This window comes from Panthera tigris, chromosome A2 (genome assembly GCF_018350195.1).
Source record: "Panthera tigris isolate Pti1 chromosome A2, P.tigris_Pti1_mat1.1, whole genome shotgun sequence".
Taxonomy (NCBI): Eukaryota; Metazoa; Chordata; class Mammalia; order Carnivora; family Felidae; genus Panthera; species Panthera tigris.
Window position 1 is genome coordinate 147,637,603 of NC_056661.1, and position 24,733 is coordinate 147,662,335.

General features: G+C 41.9%; 1 protein-coding gene across 5 annotated transcripts in view; it reads left to right on the forward strand.

Annotated features, from left to right (window-relative positions):
• Positions 1-24,733, forward strand: part of EXOC4 (exocyst complex component 4) — a 745,858-nt gene that overhangs the window by 13,602 nt on the left and 707,523 nt on the right. For all 5 annotated transcript variants that reach the window (XR_006212814.1, XM_007076278.3, XM_042972750.1 and 2 more), the window contains exons 2-3: positions 9,407-9,596; positions 19,818-20,012. Coding sequence is in view for 4 of the 5 variants with exons in the window: in XM_007076278.3 (XP_007076340.1) it covers positions 9,407-9,596; positions 19,818-20,012 (385 nt within the window). In the remaining variant the exon portion in view is untranslated. The remainder of the gene's footprint in view (positions 1-9,406; positions 9,597-19,817; positions 20,013-24,733) is intronic.

Genomic DNA, 24,733 nt, shown 5'->3' on the forward strand with positions numbered 1-24,733 from the left:
GGGTCACCAGAATTCAGGTGTATTACGTTAAATATTTCTTCTAGCAGGTTAATTAGTTATCTGAGGCTGTATTAGGCAGTTAATTCTTGAGGATTTGTGGAGAATCCGTGTTGCTGTGACTAGGGTATGACCGATAACATCTGCCTTGAGATTTTAGCGAACCAAAATAATACTGCCTGTGTTTTGCAGGGTGGTGTATAAGTCTGCTCGAGCTGCCGTAACAAAACATGGACCGAGTGGCCTAAACAGAAATTTATTTTCTCAGAGTTTTGGAGGCTAGAAGTCCAAGATCAAGGTACCAGTCAGGGTTGGCTACCTCATTAAAGCCCCATCCATATGACCTCCCTTAGACACCCTAATCTCCGAAGAGTCACACTGGGGGTTAGTGCTTCAACATAAATTTGATAGTGGTAGGGGGTATGTCTCAATTCAGTCTATAACAGCTTGTACTCTGGGGACTCTTACTACTTTGTTAAAATACCCTAAAAGGCTTCCAGAGTGATAGCCTGTTATCACCTATAGGTGGTCTTGAGTCTAGAGTCCTGGGCAGGCCACTAATTTTTCTTGACTGGTCGTCAACCTTTCTACTTGCTTTTCTGGCTTATAATATTTAACAGTCCCCTACTAACTCTTTAATACAAATACTTGTACTGTTGATGCTCTTCAAAGAACTGCTCTCTGGTCAGCTTGAACTATCAAAGGGCTTTCTGAGAGGAGGAAATTAATGAAACATGGTTTGATTCATTTCATCCTGTAAATTCCCCCAATTCTATCATTGGAAATCTTCATGTTAGGATTATGTTCAGAGTCACAATCTCTAGGTCTGAGTTGTGTTTTAATGTTCTGTTCTTGAAGGAATTTAGAAGAACTGACCATGTAAAATTTATTGTATTTACAAGGTGGTTGAAGACATTGTTCACTGTATTGTATATTGTATTCCTTGTTGTTGTTGTTGTTGTTTTAAGTTTTTATCTATTTATTTTTAGAGAGAGAAAGAACAGAGAGAGGGAGACAGAGATTACCAAGCAGGCTTTGCACTGTCAGCGCAGAGCCTGACGTGGGGGTTGATCTCATGAACTGTGAGATCATGACCTGAGCCGATAGCAAGAGTCAGACGCTTAACTGACTGATCCACCCAGGCGCCCCTCTTCCCTGTTTTAAGTGAAAGGTTTCTTTTAGAATTTAGGACTAGCTTAAAGTGTGCTTCCTCAGCAAAGGAACTGGAATCTATACCTTTGATAATGAGAATTATTTAGCTACACTTCACTTTTTGCATGGCTAGGAACCTCACAGTTAGATTGAGGGCTGATTTCATATCAGCTGTGTTTGTTTGGGTATGACCTGCATACCTGTGTTCTGCATTCATGTGGCCTTGTTTTGTCCTGTATCTCCTTAACTAGTTCTGTTTTCTCATTGATATTTTCTATATTCTTGTACAAATGATCTCCAATCCTTTTTGGAAGAGGTTGGAGAGAAGTAAAATGAAACTTGAAATATTGTTGAATATTCGCCATTCAGTATTCACTAATAAGTACTGGTTGAGGGGTGCCTGGGTGGCTCATTCGGTTAAGCATCTGACTTTTGGTTCTGGCTCAGGTCATGATCTCACGGTTTGTGAGATTGAGCCTGCATCAGGCTCTGTGCTGGGCATGGAACCTGCTTAAGATTTTCTCTCTCTCTCTGCCCCTCCATGTATGTGCATGCACAAGCTCGCTTTCTCTCTCTCTCTCTCTCTCTCTCTCTCTCTCTCTCTCTCTCTCTCAAAAAAAAAAAAAAAAAAAAAAGAAAAGAAAAAAAGAATACTGGTTGAAAGCTATCATTGTTTTTTAAAGTTTTTATTTCTTTTAGTTATCTCTCCACCCAACATGGGGCTCGAATTCATGACCCTGAGGTCAAGAGTCGCACGCTCTTCAGTCGACTGAACCAGCCAGGCACCCCAAAAGCTGTCATTCTCTGTTTGGGTGCTAATCCCCAGGTGGCATCAAAGAACACTTTTAGAGTACAAGTCCACAAAGGTGTCCCTGTTCTGGCTCCCGGCTTCCTACCTGATCTCATGTCTATCACTGTCCCCTTCCTTGCTTCTCTGAAGCCACACGGACTTGCCTGCCATTCCTTCTTCCTTGAACGGGCCAAACAATCCCCTGTGCATCTTGGGAGTCTGTGCGTCTTCCGTTCTCTCTGGAATCCGCTTCCCCAGATAGTGTCCCCTCTCTTTCCCTCATTTCTAGAAAGCTCTGGTCAAATGCCATCTTTATCTGAGAGGTTTTCTGGCCTCCTGTGTAATACAGTTCCCCTCCTCCTACTGTCCCTCTGTTTTTTCCGTAGCTGCTTCTTCCCGGGCTGCTGTGTATTCTGTATTTCTCTTGTATCACCTGCTTCTCCCGCGAGAATGTAAGTTTCCTGAGGGAGGGATTGGCTTTATTCACCTGCCAAGTAGTAGGTGTTTAATCACTATTAGTTGAATGACTAAATGAACTAAATAGGGTCGCTGTAACTATTATTCGTCCTTTCCTAGAGATTTCTGAGCAGGCATTTCTTTGCGCGAGATAATTTAGTAGCAGTTGTTTCTTCCGGCAAGGAACTGCCCTCCCTGACCCCTTCAGATCCTGTATCTTGCTGCTGCTCATTATTTAGCTTTTCCTAAGCACTTTTAATGTGCCATGCACCAGAAGAATATAAAGAAAAGGTCTGACCTCAGTTTGTGAATAAATATCTTCAGGAACTTTCAAATGGGGGGAGGCTTTGGGCTAACAGTGTTGTGATTCACAGATGATGTATTTGGTTCCTAATAATGTATCAGCCCACATGTCAATGGAACTTTTTATTTCACCGAGCACATTCATGGACTTTGCCAGTCACAACCACCTGGTGAGGCAGGTACACTTACTAGCTTGTCTGTTTGACAAGGGAAGAAACCCACAGAAGTTAAGTGACTTGCCCAAGTTCAAAGGGCTTGAAAGTTATAAATGCCTCATGGTTGACATATATGAAGGGAAGAGGAAAAACTTCTGGTACATTCCAAATGGTAGTATTTTTGGTTTGTGGTTCTTTGTTGCATCCTCTCATTTGTCTTTGATTGAAGGTTATTGTTTCTCTTGAGTGATGGGTTACCTTTGGGTGACTAACCTTATTTTTATAGGTGCGCTTTTTCTCTTACTTGATCTTACTTTTGTCTTTTTTAAGAGTAATAGCAACTTTTGTGTGCTTTTCCCATGTCTGGACTGCATTACTCTATTAAGTCCGAAGTGAAGGCAAAATTGCTCCGTAGAAGGAGTCCATGATGGTGACTAGTTATTTTCCTTTCAAAACACTTGACTGACTACATGGAAACACAGAAGCTGGTATAAAAAGAGGAAACCGACAAATTCAGTTTTAGATCTGCAGGTTTTTAGCTTGGGTTTAACGCTCACGCATCTGGCTAGCTTAGAGCCGATGGTTATGAATTCACTAGAATCATATAGTATGTGTCCCTACTAAGTGCTGTAAACAGTAACTTAACATGTGTGCTATGGTCTTTTGAGCCCATTAGGTAAATAAATTCCTTCCTAGGGATTAATTAGTCATGGTTAGAGATGCAATTCATCATGCAAAATGCCAGAGCTGTCTTAGTGAAAAATTCTTGGTGATCCAGAAATGTCTCTCTGTCTGGCCTTACTAGAATTTAGCGTAGGCTTTTGTGTTCCTCCGTGAACTTGGCAAGTTTGTAAATCATAATGGTTTTGAGATAAGAGTGGGGAAAAAAAAATCTAAAGAGCGATTCGCTAACATGAATGCATCTTGGGGTGGCAACTTCAAATCGTTTCCTCTCTGCTTATGTCTTTAAGCTCACACTTCTTGTTCATACTCAAGACTGTTAGAGCACTTAGCAGCTTTTTTAGTACTGTCCGCATCTCTCCTCATCCATTTGTCTCTTCACATGTGAGCTGTAGCTTGATTAGGAGCTGAAAGCACAGGAAGTAGGAGTTCATAACGTGCACAGTGGAAAAGGCATGGGCTTTGAAGTCGCGTATAAGCTTGAGGTCCGTGTCTGATGTTAGCTGTGGGTGTGGGAGCAAGTTACTGTACCTCTCTGTTCCTCTGATTCCTTATCTGTAAAAAGGGTGGCGATAACCATCTCGCCAGACTGTTTTGAGTATTGTCTTAGATTATGTGTGCAAAATAACCACCACAATCCCTGGCACGTAACAGACACTAAATAATATCCTGTGTTCACTTTCATCAGCCCTTTCCCAAGTGTATGACACAAGGATGCATGTACATTTTTGTGGTTCGTTTGAAAATTTCCCAAGTAGATGAGTGAGAGCTGGCTTGTCAGCATTTGTTGTCAGTGGGATCTTGGATAATTTTTGGACTCAATATTTACAAAAATGCAGGTACTTTTAGGCCTGGTTATTTAGAAATACAGTACCCATGTTAGAGGATATAGAAGCCTTTTACTGGGGTGCCCAGGTGGCTCAGTCAGTTAAGTGTCCGACTCAGGGCTGATTTTGGCTCAGGTCATGAGCTCATGGTTCGTGAATTCGAGCCCCGCCTCGGGCTCTCCGCTGACAGCGCAGAGCCTGCTTGGGATTCTCTCTCTCTCTCCCTCTCTCTGCCCCTCCCCCGCGTTCATGCTTTTTGTCTCTCTCCAAATAAATAAAACTTAAAAAACAACCAAACACCTCTTCCTGTTTGGATCGGTCACAGCATATTAGGAATTTTGTGTTCGGTTCTAGCACCACGTCTTGAGAGGCAGGATAGGGAAGCTTTTAAGGGCCAGACCGCTCAGGCTTGCGGACTGGCTCTGCTACTTAAAAGTTCTGTGCCTCCGACGCACAACTCTGTTTCCTGTCTGTAAAAAGAGGGGTAATAATGGCACCTACCTCCTAGGGTTGTTGTCAGGAATAAACGAGTTCCTATGTGGAAACCACTTAGGTTAATGCTGAGCGTACAGTGAGCTCCATGTGAATGTTCGCTGTTTTTGGAGGGACTTCAGAGCAAATCCACAAGGATGGTGGGCTGCGTGGGAGCCGTGTTGTGGGAGAAACGGTGGAAGCAGTTAGAGATGTTTATGTAACCTGAGAGAAAAGTACTGAGAGCGCATTGCCATCGAAAGAGAAATTGTACGGAGGAGGGAATAGACTTCCGTCACCGCAAGAAGGTGGAACTCAGATCAATGGTAGAAATCATCAAGAGGCTGATTTTATTGTAATGAAAGGCTTCGTAACAAGGAGAGCTGTTAAGAATTGCAGTGAATGGCTTTGTGAACCGGGGAGCTGTCCGTGTCCGTGCCACAGAGGCTCGTCAGAGGGCTGGGGAGAGGTTCGCGCCCTGGCTGGCAAGGTGACCTCGTTGGCAGGTGTTCTCTCCTACCCTGCTATCAGTCCGGGTCAAGTGACTGGCTTCCAGGAAGATAATTCCACGCTGAAATTTGCTGGGTTTTGGTAGCAGGCCTGGAAACTTTCTCCCTAGAATTCTAGTCTGCTCTTATGGTCTATCGTTCATTCATTGTGCAGATACTTATTGTGGGAGACATTGTATTTCTGGTCTCAGAAAAGAAAACAGGTTGGAAACGCCGTCCAGTACGCAGTCTTTGAAGGTACCCAGTGAATGACGTTTCGTTATTGTTGGGGCCATTCTCCTTGTGTTGTTTCTGAAGTTCTCTTTAAAAAAAAAAGGTTTTTTTAATGTTTATTTTTGAGACAGAGAGCATGAGCGGGGCAAGGGGAGAGCGAGAGGGAGACACAGAATCTGAAGCAAGCTCCAGGCTCTGAGCTGTCAGCACAGAGCCCACATGGGGCTCAAACTCACAAACCACAGAATCATGACCTGAGCCAAAGTCAGGACACTTAACTGACTGAGCCACCCAGGTGCCCCTGTTTCAGAAGTCCTCAGGAGCAAAGCACGGAATGCCCTTTGTTTGAGAATGTCTTTGTCAAGGATGTTTATTTGGGTGTTTGGAAGACAGAGATGATCTGTCCCTTTAGAAAAATGGGAAGGCATGTTTACTGTCCGGTATAGAAGATGTAGTTTTCTAAGCTGAGGGTTCCTCTCTAGTCACTCACAGCGTATACAGGCACGCATTTGGGTCCAGTTGCCTAACCATCTTGGGACTAGGGGCCTGGTGGTGGGGGGGCTGCTGCAGATATGCTGGTGCCCTTGCTTCTTGCTGTGCTGTGAATGACAAAGCCCTTTGCTTCTGACCCACGAGTTTTGTGTCTTCTAGCAGCATCCATGAAACTCTGGCTGGCTCACTCGTTAGCTCGTGGGTAGGATAAAATCTCAGGCTGTCTACAGTGCTTGACGGCAAAGAGGAGTAAGGTGAGCCAGAGAGGTTAAATCCCATGGCCAGTGCCGAATGACCTACTGTTTTGGGGGTGATGGAATTCGAACCTGTGTCTCCAAAGGATATTCTTTCCATGACCTCGTGGAACACTGCTCTTGCCTTTACTGCCATCACTGCTGTTCCTGTGACAGTGATCGCCAGCCACAGTCCCCACCGTTTGTTGCGTGCTGGTGACTGCCAGGCCTTGTTTGATCTCCTTTACTTCCCACCAGCAGCCCTCCAAGGAAGGTGACCGTACTGTCTGGGTTCTGTAGGCGAGCAAAATGAGATGCCACGACCAAGGTCACATGGGCAGTAAATGGTGGAGCCAGGATTCAAAAGGTAGAGGGAGGATGGCAAGAGGGCTCCCCCCCACGCCCCAAGGGCCGTTAGGAGGGTTAAACATACGTTCTATGAGGTGCACAGCACTGCTGGTTTCTGGCCACTATAACAAACCTTCCTAAAGGCTATTATTATTGTCATTATTAACCTTGGTGCCTTTTCCCCTTCTAATTAAAAAAAACAAAAAAACAAAAAAACAAAAAACTTTAGTTTTGGTCTCTCTTGCTGACGAAAGGCAGAATGTCATTCAGCCCGGTTCACATTAAGAGGATGAATATTAAAGGGGCGCAAACCTGGCACAGGCTATTTCCTTATACAAATATTTTCTTTAAAAATGAAAATAGGAGCTAAAATCCCCTATAGACCCAATTTACTTTTAATCTTCATTTTAGTAACCCTTTCCATCTCATAAATAACTCCTAACGCGACGGTAATGTGTTACAGTGACAGCTGATGCCTGGGAAGGTGTCCTCTCTGGGCCTGACATTTTCTTTAATGGTAATTCTCCTAGTTAATGTAAACAATGTGAAATGTTTGGCATGTTTCCTTCCACAAATGGTGGTGGAGAGGAAATCAAAGCATTGTAAAGACGGCAAACTGATCCAGGGTAACTTTGACAAATCCGTGTCTGTGTGCTGTTATAAGGGGAAATGAGAGGTAGATACCTAGGAACTCTTCCCTTTGGGACAGCTGATAAATTGAAGGCCTTTTCTGATTGTGCTTTACTTTAGATTACCAGCCTGGAAGGTTTCAGATTTAAAGAGCAAAGTTATGTATCATAGAAACAATAGGAAGACATGCTTAGCTCCCTGTACCTACGTATGGCAAGTGATATTCATAGCTCCATCTTTGAAGCCATATTCCTCCTAGGTTCTCCACTCTGATTCATGTTATGAGTCAGATACTTGTGTGGGACTTTCTCCCTGAAAGTGACTTTGGAGGTATGGTGGTCTGATATATGAGCACCAGTTGACAGAGGAGGATACAGGATCTGGCAGGATACAGGCCTTCCTTCAAGTCTTGGGGTTCCTACTGCGTTGCTTTCCTGAGCGAACACCACAGCCCTTAGAGGCTTTGCCTTTTCCTTCGTTATATGTCTTGTCCTGTCTGCACCTCCCTCACCCCCGTCCCCGCCATTTGCTGCTAGAACTGGTCTCTTGGCATCCCTAACACATTTACACAATTCTTTTTAGAGGTGAGATTGATGTCAAAGACTGGCCTGCTGAATCTCTCTGTAAATTGGAAAAGAAGTTTTATATATTATGTGGCTCATGAATTAAGATCTCTTGCTCTAAATGACAGTTGGGGAAAAAAACTGGTGTACAGTATTTTGCTTGTGAATATCTGGAAGTAGATATGTGATTGATTCACTGACAGACCATCTCTGAAAGCAGTTCTAATGATGGACTTATAATTGATTGCATCCATCATTGAGAGCCTAAACTACCCCCTTCCTAAATTAAAGATAAATGAAATAAGCTATGCTGAATGTATAAGCTGACAAATCTGAGGGAATTTAATGAAACTCTAAATTACCACAGCCAACAGATAAGAGAAAAGGGTTTCTTTGTTGCTGATTACAACACTAAATAAAAAAAATTTTCAAAAAAAGATAATAAAAGAAACAAAGATCTGTGGCCCACATATCAAACTAAGTTATTGAAAGGTTTTTAATAAGTGTATCTATCTCATTCCCTGGTTATTGTTGATTTATATCAATCTCATTAGTGCTGTTGGAAGAATAGTAAACGTAGGGATTGTCTTCTGGTGTAGCTTATATTATTGTTGTTGTAACATACTTTAGAATCGATATGACTTTATTTCCGGGCTGTTGGGGGCTCTGTGCCAAATTTAGTTCATTTAAATGAGCTATTTGGAATGTAGTTCTTCAGTGTATAAGTAATTTTATCAGTGAGTACACTTTTAGCTCTATGTAAAAGACAGGTTGAGGGTGACTTAAACAGTGGGTGTTGGTTCTCTCCCCTAACAAGAAGCCCTGAGGTAAGGCAGTGTAGAGTTGGCTGCTTTGGTGGCCCAATGATGTCACAGCAGTAGCCGGCATTTCTCTTGGCTTTCCCTTCCATGGTTGTAAGGTGTGTGAAACATTTGAGTATCTTAGCGTTGTGTAATAATCGGGAAAAGGGACCTGCCTCCTATTAATCTTGCAAGAAAACTCCTGGAGGCCCTTAGGTCTCATTGGTCAGATTTGCCACGGATAAGGCGAATGGAATTACTGGGATTCACTGAAGTGATCAAGACCCGCCCAGACTCTTGGAGAGTTCATGCTGCCTCTTAATGGATTAAAATTGGTATGCCAGGGAAAGAGTGAAAGCCTCCTTGGATAGGCAAACAGCAAATCCACTTAGATGGGCTACTGAAATTTGCTATAAAAGTGGTTTCATATTTTCTGTTAGTAACTTGTTTTCATTTCCTCCCTAGTTAGTTAGATGAATGTGCCAGCATATTAACTTGTCTTTTACTGTTTTGCTTTTAAATGAATTTTTTAAAAAAACGTTTATTTTTGAGAGAGAGAGAGAGAGTGCATGCCAGCCAGGAAGGGGCAGAGAGAGAGACAGAGGATCCGAAACAGCCTCTGTTCTAACAGCATGGAGCCCGATGGCGGGGCTTGAACTCACGAACCGCAATATCATGACCTGAGCCGAAATCGAGAGTCAGACGCTTAACAGAGTAAGCCACCCGGGCACCCCCTTTTTTGCTTTTAAATTTGATTCGGCTTGATATAATCTCTGTCTTCACCAGGACTCTGTCTACCAGTGATGATGTTGAAGACCGAGAAAATGAGAAGGGCCGCCTTGAAGAAGCCTATGAGAAATGTGACCGTGACCTGGATGAGTTGATTGTACAGCACTACACAGAGTTGACGACAGCCATTCGCACATACCAGAGCATCACAGAGCGCATTACCAACTCCCGAAATAAGATAAAGCAGGTGAGCCTCCTTCCCTCCTGTGATTGTCGCACCGCATCTACCGTTAGTAGTGTGTAGAGGTGCCACGGTGGTGGTGAATGGCCATAGTGAGTGATGCGTAACGACGCTTTTCGGGAGTTTTGCAAGTGTCTTTGAAAGCCTGGCTGCGGAGGATCACAGAGGGCATCCCAGGCTTGCCTCTTCCCGATGTCTTATCCTTGGCTTCTGCTGCTCCTTCTCCTTGCCGTGTGAAATGGTGTGGAGGAGGTGGCCTCAACATGAAGATACTGAAGGGCCTCTTGCTATTAGAGGCTCCCATTTCTGTGTATCAAATGTATGGCGTCTGGTCCTATCCCACACTGTGTGTGTGTGTGTGTGTTGATGTAGCAGTTGAAAAATTTTTTGAACTTTCGGCTTTCACTGTGTCCCCTCATTTGAAATTGGTTGTGATTTCTATGCAGTCATTGTACATTCTTGGTATGATTTTGAGAAGAAACCCTAACTTACAGATTATTTCAACATGCATTTATGGATACTGGCATTCTTGAATATCGTTCTTCAGTAGTGACGAGCATGTATTAACTTACTTACATTTTGTCATTTTCTTAATATTTTGCAGCAATTTCTTTTCATTCTTTTTTTCTTCCTCCCCATCTTTCTACTTCTTGCCCCCTTTTCTCTCCCCGCCCACCTCCTTCCTTTTGTAGTAGGTCCTTGAAAAACTCTTGGTTCCTGGCTACCAGGTCTTTGCTGCCTAAAGGATAAAGTGGGCTCATAAAGGGTATTTTTATATTTGGCCTGAGGGATGAACTGACATGTAGGTGCTGTCACGTCGTCATATGGTTTTGGCCATGTGTTTCAAGGGTCACTCCTTTTAATACCACTCTGATGGCATTAATTGCTACCACTTAGCACTGCTTGTTTGCCAGGCATGGCTGTTCCTCACTCAGCAGACTAGGATGTAAACGCTGGTCTCCCTTTCAGGTCCTTGCTGCTGGTTTTCAGACATCTTTTAAGTGGTAACCTCCCTTTTTGAAATGAGCTGTCTTGTGGAACCCCGATATGTTAGCTGCCTCTTGTTCGGTGTTGGGTGAGAGATGCAGGGCCTCATGCTTGATCCCCTCCTTATAAGCCTGCAGCTGGGGGCGCCTGGGTGGCTCAGTCGGTTGGGCGGCTGACTTCAGCTCAGGTCATGATCTTGCGGTCTGTGAGTTCGAGCCCCGCGTCGGGCTCTGTGCTGATGGCTCGGAGCCTGGAGCCTGTTTCCGATTCTGTGTCTCCCTCTCTCTGACCCTCCCCTGTTCATGCTCTGTCTCTCTCTGTCTCAAAAATAAATAAATGTTAAAAAAAAAAAAAAAAAGCCTGCAGCTGCCCTTCCAGCACCTCTGTGGCCACAGGGCTGCACAGACCATTTGCAGCACTCTGGCTGTGCTGTTGATCGGTCAGGGAGTTCCCTGCACTGTGCCCGCCTGGTGGTATCTTCCCCGCCTTGTTCCCCCCCCCTCCCCCCGGGGATATCTAGGCTCCCAGCTTTCCCGCATTTTCTTTTCTGTCTTCTAGGCCTTATGTTATGATTTTCTAAGCAGAGACCTAAATTATTCTTCTAAGAATGTGGTTGATAGTTTCAGCCTCTCTGAGTACCTGTTGAGAACCAGTAAGCTCTTAACCTATTTTGAAGCAATTTGTTGACCTCTTTACCTTGTCAAATTAACTGGGAATTTTCAAAAGGAATACTATAATTCTTAGCCTTTACAAATGATGAGTTCATCCTATGGATTTATCTGTGAAACTAGGTAAAGCTGTAGATCAGTTTAAAGTAAACTGTAGTCCATTTTGACCCAATACACTAAGCTCAAGAGGAGTCAGAAAATGAATGTTCAGCGGTGCTGACCTTCTGGCTCTGCCCCGGGGAATCCCAGGAAGGGTGAAGGTTTGGTATCTCTGTTTTCTGATTAGTTTGCTTGGCTGAAAGGACTTTGTCATAATGTCAGGGGAAGCGCTAGTGGTTTCTGCTTTGACCCCCTCTCACTTGGAGTCGATAGCCTCTTTGCCTAGAGAGTGTTGGCTGGTTTTGAAAAGAGTCTCATCTTGATTATTTCACATTTACTTTAGTGGCCATAGTCTGTCCACCATCCCCATTTTTAAGTACGTTGGGATTTTGAGCGAAAGAAAATAAAAAGAAAACTTGGTGTTTGTTACATCAGACAGTTGTCAAAGTAAATGTCACACAATTCTGTTATGAATTAGCTTCAGTATTGGGAAGAGAAAGGGCTAACGCTCTTTTCCAAAAAGCCTCTAGTAATTGATAAGTAAGAGCAGAAAAATGTTGGGGGGAAAAATGAAAGCGAATTTGTTTCTATTGTATAATTCGACAGTTTTATAATGTGAAAGTCCATTTCTTATCACCAAGGAAACGCTGATGTTTTCTTCCGAATCTTTCCCTGTCATTTTTGGTTTTTAATTGTTACTTTGGATTGTATGTAAAATCTCGGTGGATGTAGGTGTGTGTATTTTTAAAGTAAAAGTGGGGATGATTGTATAATCATGGGGCTACATGATTTCACACCCAGCAAGATATTGAGGATGTATAGATGTGAGTTGAAATTTTCTTTCTGCTCTCTGCCAAAAGTAATGAGGATTCATTCAACAAATACCTGTTGAGTGCTGGCTGTGTGCCTGGTTCTGTTTTAATTGCTGGGGTGACACCAGTGGAAAACACCTGTCCCTGTCCTCATGGAACTTACACGTTACAGGAGGAGACGGAAAAAGAAAGTAGGTGTTACTTAACAGCAGTGATTTAGTCTCTGTATAAAGTGCCTGTTTGGTGCTGAGCGTTGCTCTAGGCTCTGGGGTCTAGAAGTGAATCAAACAAATTCCTGTCCTTGTGGAGTTTACATTCTGCTTTACATTCTAGTCAAGGGAGACCCCACTATAAATTAGTAAAATGCTGTCTAACAGATGGTAAGAAGTGCTGTACTTAAGAATCCAAGAGCAAGGAAGGGAGAATAGAGAGTTGCTGCTTCAGTGGCCTAGCCGGGCAGAGTTCACTGAGGTTACATTTGAGCCAACACCTGCAGAAACTGAGGGAGAGTCAGGAGAAGCGCCTTAGGAAGAAGGCATGGCAGGGGCAGCAAGGTCTTGAAGCAAGAACATGATAGGAGTTTGGGGGAACCAGTGAGGAGGCCAGTGGGGCTGAAGCAAAATGGGGTGGGGAGAGGTGAGAGTGCTGGACAGAGAGGGCGAGGGAGAGAGAGAGAGAGCTGGTGGGTGAGGTACAGTGTAGTGGGTCAGGTCACGTGGGGTTTTGGTGCCTGTAAGGACTTTGTTCATAACTCTTTGTGACGGGAGACCACTGTAATCAGCTTTTGAACATAAAACCGGCATGATATAACTAACGTTTTAAAAGGGCTAGCTGCTATTCTGAGAGTAGATTTTGGTGGGGACCAAGGCAGGTGAAGGTGTTCATGTTCACGCTTTTAAAGCTTGAGAACACAGAACTGTTTACATTTCCCACTGTGTTAATAGTTTCGTATATGGATTTATATTGGGAGGATCTATGTCCTTGGGGATATTGAGGTGACAGACAGAGTTGACTCTTTTCCCAGGTAGTCAAGTCTATTGGGAATGTTTTTCTAGATTAAAAAATTTACATGTCCATACAAGAGATATATATGATTGATCAGGTTGAGTGATGTGGATAATCAAAATACTTAGGCTACCCTATTATTACTGTTGAACACATAGTGATATCAGTCAGAATGAGATGTTACTGTACTAGAAAACTTCAGAAGCCACAGGTACTGCCAGTGTCTCATAATAATGACTGTTCCAGCAGCGGCACCAAAATAGAGGGATATGAATGGATACAAGCTGGGAAGTTGGGTAATGTTTGAATTTGAATGTGATTGTTGGTCTTTGAATTTGAGTGTTTCCTCCATGCTCTACTAGGTAGATGAGAGGACATCAGATTTCTTTAAAGATACTAAGTGTCTGTCTAATGTTTATCACAGAAGCTGGAAGACAAGGGAAAACAGATACTTGTCTCTCTTGTGAGGTGTGCACAAACACTTTACGATTCCCCCCAATTTCAGCTGCTCTGTTGGTACTAGATGAAACTGCTAACTCGTTTTTCTTGCCTGTAATTGGAAATAACTATATGTGATTATTCAAATGAAGTTGTTAAGAGCTTAATCATTGAGTAGTGCAACATTCATTACTTAACATTTAAAATAATTTTGTGGCTTTTATATGAAACTATACCTTAAGAGGCAGAATAAGAACAAAGAATAATCTTAATATAGAACATGTCGCAGTAGAGCAACATGGTTGTGGTAGGAAATTGTTTACGGCCCAAACGTATGATGGAAAAATCCCGGCTGCTTCTATGAGAAAGGGAGAAAGGGTAGAAAGGTGGGCTAAACGGTGGGCAATAATGCGCTAGCATAATTTAAAATGTACTAGGCAGTATTGCGTGTTAATGCGGTCACAAGAACTATGCGCTCATCTCTCCGTTGAGTTTAACTGTATCTGTATTTGTGTACCATGTCAAGACTCTGCAACTTAATGGAAAAGTATTGCCCTCAGAAGGGGTTCTGTGGAGCCTCTCAGAGAATTTAAGACCTTAGAATGGCAGCTAAACCCGCCCCTCCTCCTCCAAAACTAAGGAAACAAAAGCATGGGAATAAAAGTTTGAGGGTAATTTAAAAGTGATCTGCAGTTCTAAAAGGCTTTTAAACAGAACGGTGAGTGGTGTTTCTGTACTTCTTTCTAGGCACTTTCTAGAAGGCTGTGGAAAAAAATGGGTTGGACACAGGTCAGGAGAATACCCATGAACACGCTTATATGTAGATTTATTTTTAACTACAGAAGAGAAAGTCTGTTTTGTACTTTCAGAATTAAGAATGACGTTGACTGTTAACATTAGTTTTCACCTACCATCCCTTGCGTAGAACATTTCTAGTCTCTAGTTTCAGTGGGGTGCTTGCGCATTTGTTGTGCTTTATTATAGACAGTTTGCACACTCAAAGGCAGTCCCTCCTCCCATTATCCTTGATCAAAATCAGAAAGGCATTGAATTTGATGACTTAAGGCCTGGATCCATCAGCCTCTCGTACATGTATCTCTGCTACTCAGGCTCCAGGTAGTTTTCCTCCTGTCTTCATCTTCCCCAAGTCAAGGGTGCGAATAACTCTATTTCTCTGCTTTCTGTATCCTCTCCCATACCCATTCACAGTAACCTCTTGGGGCCTGTTACCCTCATTTTCTCTTTTGCTAATAGTCTCTAATTAGAATGGCTGGAAGTTCTAGTATATTGAAACTGAAATTCTTGCTGTGGCTGACCAGGTTGATTAGGAGCAAATGTGAAGTTACTAGAAGTCTCAGGAAGGAAAGGAAACTTGTGTTTGAAGAAGGATTTCTGTACGTGGGTTTCGATGTCTTGATTTGAATAGCTTGACTCTGTGGATTTATTTCAAGAAGAAACAGGAAGATAATTTTTCAATCTTAATTATCCTGGTAAATTAAAACAGAATGGAATTAAAATACTGTTACCACATCGAGAAATAAAAGTTTAGATGTACTTTGGTAACTTTCTCACATTTTAGATGATGTTCATTGATGGATACAGTCCTGTTTCTCTTCCCTGTATAAAAACATTTATTGAGCTATAATTGACATACAATAAACTGCAGTATTTTAGAAGACAGTTCAGTGAGTTTTGGCAAATGTATATGTCCTAGGATGTGTTCCCATCCACCCCAGAGAGTTCCCCCTTGCTCCTTTGGAGTGAAAAGACTGTGTTCCTCTACTCCTTTCCCACTCCCCTCCACATCCTGCCCCAAACAACTGCTGATTTGAATTCCATCACTACATTAATTTTTGCGTGTTCTAGAACTTCAGTATGTACTTCTTTGTATCTGGCTTCTTTTGTTCAGCATAATGTTTCTGAGATTCTTCATATTTCTTTTCTTTTATTACTGAGTAGTATTACCCCCCTGCCGCCCAAGTTTTAAAATAACATTTCTTCATAACCGTGACTTTCTAATCAAAAAGCTGAGGCCTCGGGGCAATTTAATATTAAAAGTTCTTGTACCTTCTTATGTCTGGAGCTTTGGCTAATAACTCAGTTTAGGGAATAGTTTTGGTGATGTTCATTTTCCACACAGCCTGATGCCGTCTCCCCCACCCCTAAACACAGACACAGAGTCCACTTTTCTTTTCCATTTTCTTCCATGTAGTAAGCAAAAATGAGAAGTGAGCAGACTACATTGTATATATCCTGCTGTGAAATGCCCTAACAGTCCTTTTCCCAATCAGAAAGGAGTTTGCCAAGCTTTACTGACACTAAGTAAGTTTATCCTGAGCCCTCTTGATCAAGAGCCTAGTTGGGTGTTGCACGACATAAAATTTATTTTTAACAATTTCCATAATAACTGTTAAACACCAAAGAAAAATCCGAGAATTACAGAACCCAGGTGATAAAAGTAGACTATCAGAAATCAAATTCAAACAGATTTTAACTAAGGATTTAAAAGATAATGGATTTAATAGTTGGAGTTCTTAGCCCAGAGACCAAGAGTGCCAAGAGGATCTGGGAATAGCCTTGAGAAATATGTTTAAGAAGTCCAAAAAAGGGCATTAAGAGATACACAGTTCCAAAATAAGACCTAGGGATGAAGAGTAGAGCCTGGGGAATACTGTCAATAATAGTGTAACAACTTTGTATAGCGATAGATGGTAATGACACTTCGTCATGGTGAGCATTTTGTAATGTATATGATAGTCATATCGTTGTGTCATATACCTGAAACCAATAGTACATGTCAACCATACTTCAATTAATATTTTCAAAAGTCAAAACCGTAAGTGATGACAAAAACCAGTACTTCCCTACCTCATCCTTCCCCAGTCCCACTTCCAAAACTTCAGAGACACTGACTTTTACTCTTAGTAATATGCTTATACTATTCTTGGTTTTTCTACTTTAGACATTGGATATAAGCTTCCGGCTATGGAAGATGAGGATTTAGGTCCCCCTCCCACCGTTTCCTCTGCCCTACTTCATCTTCTTCCCACTTCCTCTCTCTAGTTGTATCCTAGTTGTTGGTTAAATAGATGCTGCTCATTTTATTACAGCTACGTGACTATTTCCCTCTGAGCCATCCAGCATACTATTTGTGCCTGTGCGGTTTTGTTGTTGCTGTTTTCCTTGCAGTTAATGCTTGAATCCTCCTGTTGCCTGTCTTCTGCATTGGTTTTCCCCTTTCCTGGATCCTGTGTTTCTGGTCTTCTGTTATTCTCTTGTGTTGATGGAGCACGTTCTTCACTAGCTTGCTGAGCTATGGTGCATCTAAGTTTTATCATTTTGAGAGCTTATAAGTCTGAAAATGTCTTTATTCTTCCCGCACACTTGATTGATAGTTTTTCTGGGAAATAATTCTCTCTTAGGATTTTGAAGCTATATCATTCCTTTGTCTTGTAGCTTTTAGCGTTGCTGTTGAGAAAAGTCTGATGCATTCTGATTCATAATGCTTTATATGGATTCTGTCCCTCCCCACTTCCCCCAAAAGCTTTTAAGATCACCTCTCTATCCCATGTGTTCTCACACGGCAGGATCACATGTCCTGGCATGATTCTTTTTTCACTCCATTTTCTTGAACGCTTGGTGTACTTTTTCAGTCTAAAAACACATGTCTTCCGGAACATTTTCTTTTATTATTGTATTTTTCTTTACTCCATTTGTCTCATTTTTCCTCCCCTGGAACTCCTATTTGGCAAATAGTGGACTTCTTGGATCAGTCTCCTCATTTCTTTTATCTTCCACCTTTCGTTTTTTGTTTTATTCTCTGTAGATTTCCTCAAAGATAGCTTCTGACCTTTATATTGGATTTTTTTCTACCATATTTTAATTTCCAAAGCTGTTTTTATTCTCAGGTTTTTTTTTTTTTTTTTTATAGCATCCTATTCTTGTTTCATTGATGTAATATTTCCTATTTTTCCTAAGGGATATTGATTATAGTTTTAAAAAATTTCTGTTCTGCATAGTTTCTGGTGTTCCCCGCCCCTCCCCGCCCAGCGCCATCCAGCAGTTTTTTCTTTTTGTTTGTTTTGGTGCCTGCCTTTTCATATTCCAAGCTTTCCTTGGCTGTCTGGTGATCCTCGTCTAACTATTTAAATGAAAGAGGGAGTCAGTACAAAGCTGATTGGAAAGCTCAGAGCATGTTGTGGGCCTTGTCTAGTGATGATCGTGCAGGGACCCAGTAGTTTCCTCGGTGAAACTTCAGGTGTCACTAACTCTGGGTCTTTTCGCCTTGTCATCTTTCCCAAGAAAGGCCATAAGTTTCCTGTGTTGGAGCTAAAAATCAGGCTGAGTGTATTTAGAGGCAACCCTAGCAGGAGGCTGGGTGTCCAGAGCAGGCTGAGGATTTTACTGTTCCATAGGCCCACTTTAATATCATTCTTGTGTTTGCAGTCTGGTGCCTCACACCTTCCCCTTAGTGATGTCTGGCCTGGATCCTTTCTGATTGAGTTTCTTCAGATCATAAGCCTTCTAGTTGGCCAGTGTTTGGGGGGAGGGAATTACCCATCTGTGTGGATTGATGAAGGTCCAGGGCTCAAAATACTCCCTATGGAAGGTGTTGGCCCTGGGGCTCCGGCTTTCCGTGTTCTCGGCACCTCCTTGTCAGTGGTAGCAAACCCGTCTCCATACTAAGACTTTCAGATCACTCTGCTCTGCTAAATTACCCACATTTCATCTTCCTGCCAACTTGAAAAGTTTTGTTACCATCTCTTATATACCATTCCCCCCTCTCTGTTCTCTTTTCTAGATGCTTTATGATTAGCAAAAAAAAAAAAAAAAAAAAAAAATCACTTAAGGACTGCAGAAAGGGGAAGGAAGGAGTGGAGGTAATTAGCACTGTCTTTGGTAGTTTTTCAAAAGGGTCCATGACTCCTTCCAAAGCGAATAATCATTCCACTGTGCTTATCAGGAGAGATTACAGAATCTCTTTATTTAGGGTTCTTTTTACATTGGAGAGTTTCATAAAAGTATGATAGGTGTATTGTCCTTAAGTTATTGGGATAGAGTAGATGCTTTCTCAGCAGAGAAATGTTTCTCAAGAAACATTCTGATCTTAGCATTCCATCTTTATATTTTCCTTGTTTGTCGGAAAATGTTAAAATTTAGTTTTATAATCACCAGAAGCATAGTGTTCATGAGTGTGTGCACCACCACACCAGATCTTGTGGAAGACAAATTTTCAATGGTCAGAAACGTGGTAGACTTTCTGGGCTGATGGAAATGTCTTATACATGATGGTTTGGATTATACAGGTGTCTTACATTTGCTAAAATTCATCAAATGGTATAACTGACATGTATTCATAAATTTTACCTAAAACAAAAACCAAATTAAACAAATACTGAATTCGAATTTAAAAATACATGTGAGGACTGTCAAAAGTACATGAGAGTAGTTCTGTGAATTGTGAAAGGTCCTGATTCTTTTTATTTCATGTTGTAAAAATTGAAAAGCCTTAATTATGAACATGAAAATGTGCTCATCATGTACATCGTGACTACCTCCTGCTCCTTCTCCTCCTGTTCTGTCGAGCTGTGCCGTACTGGTCACTAAGCTAGATCCATGAGAATGTTTGAGGTTGTCTTATTTAATATCTAAAAATCCTTGATATGTCCTAGTGCTTTTATTTTGAGATGGTCTCTGGACGTGTCTCCTCTTTTCTGGAAAGTGGGCTTATTTTCGTGTTAGTTGAGATGAATGCACAGTTCACTGGCTGTAAGCTTCAGCTGAAGTTGTGGATCTAGGGTGGTCCAAGTGAGCTGTCTGCTGAATAAGAAACATGCAGAGAAGAATTGGGAAGGAATCAGCACGGACTCGATCAGTCATTCCCTTTTAGATAGTTTAACATCCGTGGGTTCTTCCTGTCTTCAGAGTGCTGTATATCCTAAGTAGCTTCTTCCAGATTCACTCAAAGGTAGGTTAGGAGTAGTTTTCTCATTTCACAGGGGAGCAGATACACACAGAGGTGGAGACCCCCATCCATGCGAGTCAGTGTCAGAACCAGGATTAGAATTTTGCAAGGCAGCCAACCACGGGGAACTAGTGGGAGGGGGAATTGGGAACTGTCACTTCTAGTGACACTGATAGTGAAAACTACTAACCAGATTATAGGTTTAGGATGGCAAGACTCTGGACTGACCCAAGGTTGAATCTGTTTATTGTAGGTGAAAGAGAATCTGCTTTCTTGCAAGATGCTGTTGCACTGTAAACGGGATGAGCTCCGGAAATTGTGGATTGAAGGAATTGAACACAAGCATGTCCTGAACCTGCTGGATGAAATTGAGAATATCAAGCAAGTGCCTCAGAAGCTGGAACAGTGCATGGCCAGCAAGCACTATCTCAGTGCCACCGACATGCTGGTGAGAGAGCTACCTGTGCGAACGGTCATTTCTGCTAAGATAGGAAAGCCCTTGCTCTTGTTCTCTGAATGCTGTCTTTCACGTAGCACATTACAGACTGCCTCTTGGGATTCACAAGCCCTTGTAGGTGAAGCCTGACCGGTTCTCTTCCTAATTTCAGTGTTTGAAGTGGTAGGCGACTATTTATGCGTTATCTGCCTTTGGAACAATGGCAAGGTGCGTAATGGTAAGAAACTGGTACCTAGATCACGTTGGCATGGTAATGAAGATGTTTGAATTTCAGAGGAAGGTGGCTAATGAATCCTATTTTATTTTATTTTTTATTTACTTACTTTTTTAAAGTAGGCTCCATGTCCAATGTGGGACTTTAACTCACAACCCCAAGACCACGAGTTGCATGCTCTACCAACTGAGCCAGACAGGCACCCCTAATGAATCCCATTTTAAAGAATCAAATCTGTGTGAGAGACAACTTAAGGATATTTACGGACTTCACGTTCCACAAATTCTTTGAAGGGATTGTTATGTGAGGGCTTTGTTTTTTCCTTCAAACCGAAGAGCAAGAAAATAATTTTGGAGCAATAATTCTGGAAGCGACTTTGTCAAGCAAGCATACTCCACAGACTAGCCTTTAGCCTCTGAGTCATTCTGTTACTTTTTTTGTTTTTTTTTAAAGTAAGCTCTACACCCAGCATGGGGCTCAAACTCCCAGCCCTGAGATCAAGAGTCACATGCTCTACTGACTGAGCCAGCTGGATGCTCCCATTCTGTTACTTTTTGAATTAGAAATGAAAATTCAGAGAATGTTGTTACTGGTGGTGCATGTGCTGAGTGTCAAGAAGATGAATAAAAAATAATACACATCCCATTTCCTAACAGTCCTAACTTTCCCAGGGCTGGTGGCTCTTAGAGGGCTGCTCTATCTACCCCCCCCCCCCCCCCCCCCCCCCGCCACTTTCCACATGACCACCCCACTGCCGTGTTACTCGAGCTGTCTGGGGACTACAGAAGCCCTCCATAGCAGGTGACTGCATTTGGTTCCTCTTTTCCACAGTAGGTGAGAGTCCCCTGTCTTTGTTTCACTGAGTTAGATTGGCTGTAACACTGAAAAAAACACTGAGACGACTTGGTGGGAGAAGCAGGATAAATCTTCCAAATGGTTCCAATTTAGATTTTCAAAAAGAATTACGCTGTAAGTCCTTCATGAGAACCTGTTAAGGGAATTCGGTCGCTAAGATGTAGATACGCTGTGATATTCTGTCATATATTGAAACCTGGTGTATGATAGGAGTAAACAGTAAGCAGTCGCTGTAACCAGTCAGCTAACAGGACAGGAGGAGATGTGGAATGCCACCTGTGTGGTCTCTCTGCCTGTTGTCCTCAGTGTCCTCTTGCAGACTGTTGCTTTCACAAGTGGGTGGGGTTTGGGGGAGGAGAAAGGGTGTGGGCTGTGGCCAACGTCTTTCCAGCTTTGCGGAGGAAAATTTCTTGTAATTAAAACGTGCAGGGACAGGGGTACCTGGGTGGCTCAGTCAGTTAAGCATCCGACTTTAGCTCAGGTCATGATCTCACGGTTCATGGGTTCGAGCCCCATGTTGGGCTCTTTGCTGACAGCTCGGTGCCTGGAGCCTGCTTCGGATTCTGTGTCTCCCTCTCTCTCTCTGCTCCTCCCCCTCTTGTGTACTCTCTTTCTCTCAAAAATAAATAAATAAACTTAACCCACCCTCCCCCCCCCAAAGAAAACATGGATAGGGTCCAGATTGGGCCAGCTTGAATACTATGATTGTCAGTTCTAACTAAAATCATGTGGTTGGGAGGAGTGGGGTGGGAAGGAGGAGCATTTACCTCCAGAAAGGAGTGAGTACATGAGCTGTGTTGCCCAGAAGTTCCTTTTTTTCCCTGTTTGTCATTGTTTATATATAATGGACACTAATATTTTGTCAGAGGTATTTGAAATATCTTCTCCTAGTTAGTGGTATATATTTTTGCTTTATGAAGCCCTTTGTTACAAAGAAGTTTTGAAATTTAATGTGGTAAGATTTCTTTCTTTTTTCCTTTATCTGATTTTTAAGAAAAATTTTTTTCTATCCCAGTGTCCTCTAGAGAATCTACTATGTCTTCTTTAATTCATTTGGACTCTGTTTCCGTATATGGTATAAACTCGGGATCTAATTTTATCTTCTATGTAAAAAGCCACTTAGCTCAGACCATTTGCTAAATTTATTTCCTACTGACTTCTAATGCCATCTTGGTCACATACCAAGTTTTCACGTATGCATGGGTCTGTTTCTGAGCTCTTCATTTTTATTAATTGATCTTGTCTATATCTGCACTGAAACCATGCTGTTTTAATTACCGTTATTTTATGATATAGCTTGATAGCAGGTGGAGACGTTCCCTCACCTTGCTTGTCAAAACAGACAGAACTGTCTGTTCTATTCTTGGCCCTTTACTCTTCCGTATGAATTTTAGTATCAGCTTGTCACATTCTGCAAGAAGCGTCATGAGACTGATTCATTGTAAGCATTTCATCTTCATATTACCGAGTCTTTCAGTGAACAGGATAGACCTCATTTATTGAGATCTTCATTTATGCTCTATATAATAATGCTTAGTAATATGTTCCTTAGAGGTATTAAATATATCTTATTGCTGGCTATCATATTTTTTAAAACAGTGGCGCTTTATTAATAACAATTTTTAGTTATTTGTTAGTGATGAAGGGATGTGATAGATGTTTAATTGATCATATGTCCCTGAATCTAATCCCAGTCCTGTCTGCCTGGAAAATGATTTATTTATTTATTTATTTATTTATTTATTTATTTAGGGCTTAGCTCAGATTTCTTTAGCTCTCTGAATGTCCCAGGTGATTAGGTGCTTTTTCCAAAAAATTAGGCATTTGTTTTTATCGTGGTTGAGAATACTTGACCTGAGTAGATGCCTTTTTTTGTTTGTTTGTTTCCATAAGCTGCATGTACTTCCTTGTAATACAATTGCTTTTGTTTGTATGGTAGGTCATTGAGGGCAAGGGCTATATCTTATTTATTTTGTCTGCCTTGTGCTGAGCACCGCGGGCCTCATATAGTCAGGGTTCACAGATCGTTAGCCAGATGGGTAACCATGTGAAAGACTTTAATAGAGGAAAGAGGTGTTTCCTCTCTAGGGGCTCTGGTCTGATTTTTTCTTTGGGTTTGGTGTTTGTCTTAATGACAAAGTCTTCCAGTTTCCAGCCTTTCCCTTTAGCAATATTTGAGTGAACAACAAAAAACAATAATTACACTAGCAGCCAATACGTACTGAGTATTCGCTATGTCATTACATTTAAGAAGCACATTTGTTAACGCATTTAATTCTGACAGTGACCCTATGAGAGATGGGTTTCTGATGTGCTCTCCATTTTTCCGACGAGGTAGTTGCTTTGTATGATCTGAGGAGCTGGAGCATCCTAATGTACAATGAAGATTTCATGAAGGTAGGATTAAAGGTGTGCTTAAAAGGTTGGAAATTTCCTTCAATTTGGCCTTTTGTATATGAGTGGATAGTAAGGGCTATAATTGCTCTTTCATTGGACTTGATGTGAAAAAATACTCACATTTCCTTTCCCCGTGGCTATGTGCTATTAGAAGTAAAATCTACTTAAGGCATCTCGAGGGTCGAAATGAAACATGCTTGCTAAAAGACGTCATAGGAAAGTGAAGACAAAAAATCAAGTCTTTCAAAACTCTCCGATTTCCTTGGATCTGTTTATCAAAAGATTTTGCATTTCCGTTGTAAGGCAGGTGCAGACACCCAGGAGTGTAATCCCTACTCAGGTTCATAAATCCAGAGTAAATAAATCAGTGGTGACCCATGGCCCTTGTCCGCTCCTGCAATTGCTACTTCACTGTCACACTGGTCTGATAGCTAGAGACTTGGCCTCTAGATGGGATATCTATTTCTTCTTTTGATATGATAACCTGAGTATTGCCTAAAATAATTAAATTGTCATGACAGGGACTGTCTGCAAATAGGCATGGCCTTTTGTTTCCTTCTTCAAGGTAAACAGCTGCTGTTAGCTCATGAAAGGCTAAAAGTGGTCCAACAAGAAGCCTGCATCCGTCACATTGAAATCAGAGACTTGATTAATATTGTAGCCTGTAGCTTTGCGATATGTATGGTTTGAATTAGACCTCTGCAGTCATTGTGCTGGGTTGATGCAAGCACATTAATGACATAATTTCTGGTTGCTGCATCACATTTCTGCAGTCTGTCCTTTGTATTCCACTCACATTAATTGAAGTAATTTTGCCAGTGAAGCGTGTTTCAAACCTCTGCATTTAAATTGAAATTTTAATTCCCTTATTGTCTTGAAAAGACGGCTGAAGATGCCTTGTTACAGGTTTCATTATCACTCAGAACACTCCAGCTGCTGGTTCTAATGTACAATGACTGATTAATTCCGGGAAGAATTATTAATATAAGAACAGCAGCTTCTTCCCAGTGGCATGAGCTAACCAGGAAGGTATTTGATGATAGTTAATATTTTTATGAACTTTTTTAAAGGAAAATTTATGTGGAAGTCTGCATCACACGAAAACTGCACAGATGAGCTTTGAAAACCACTTACCCAAGTTCTGATTTATCAACCCATAGAAGTCGACTCATAATTGCATTCAATCAGTGGAAACTGAGCCAGTGTGGGTAGTTTTGAACCACTTGAGCTGACCGTCACAAGGCCT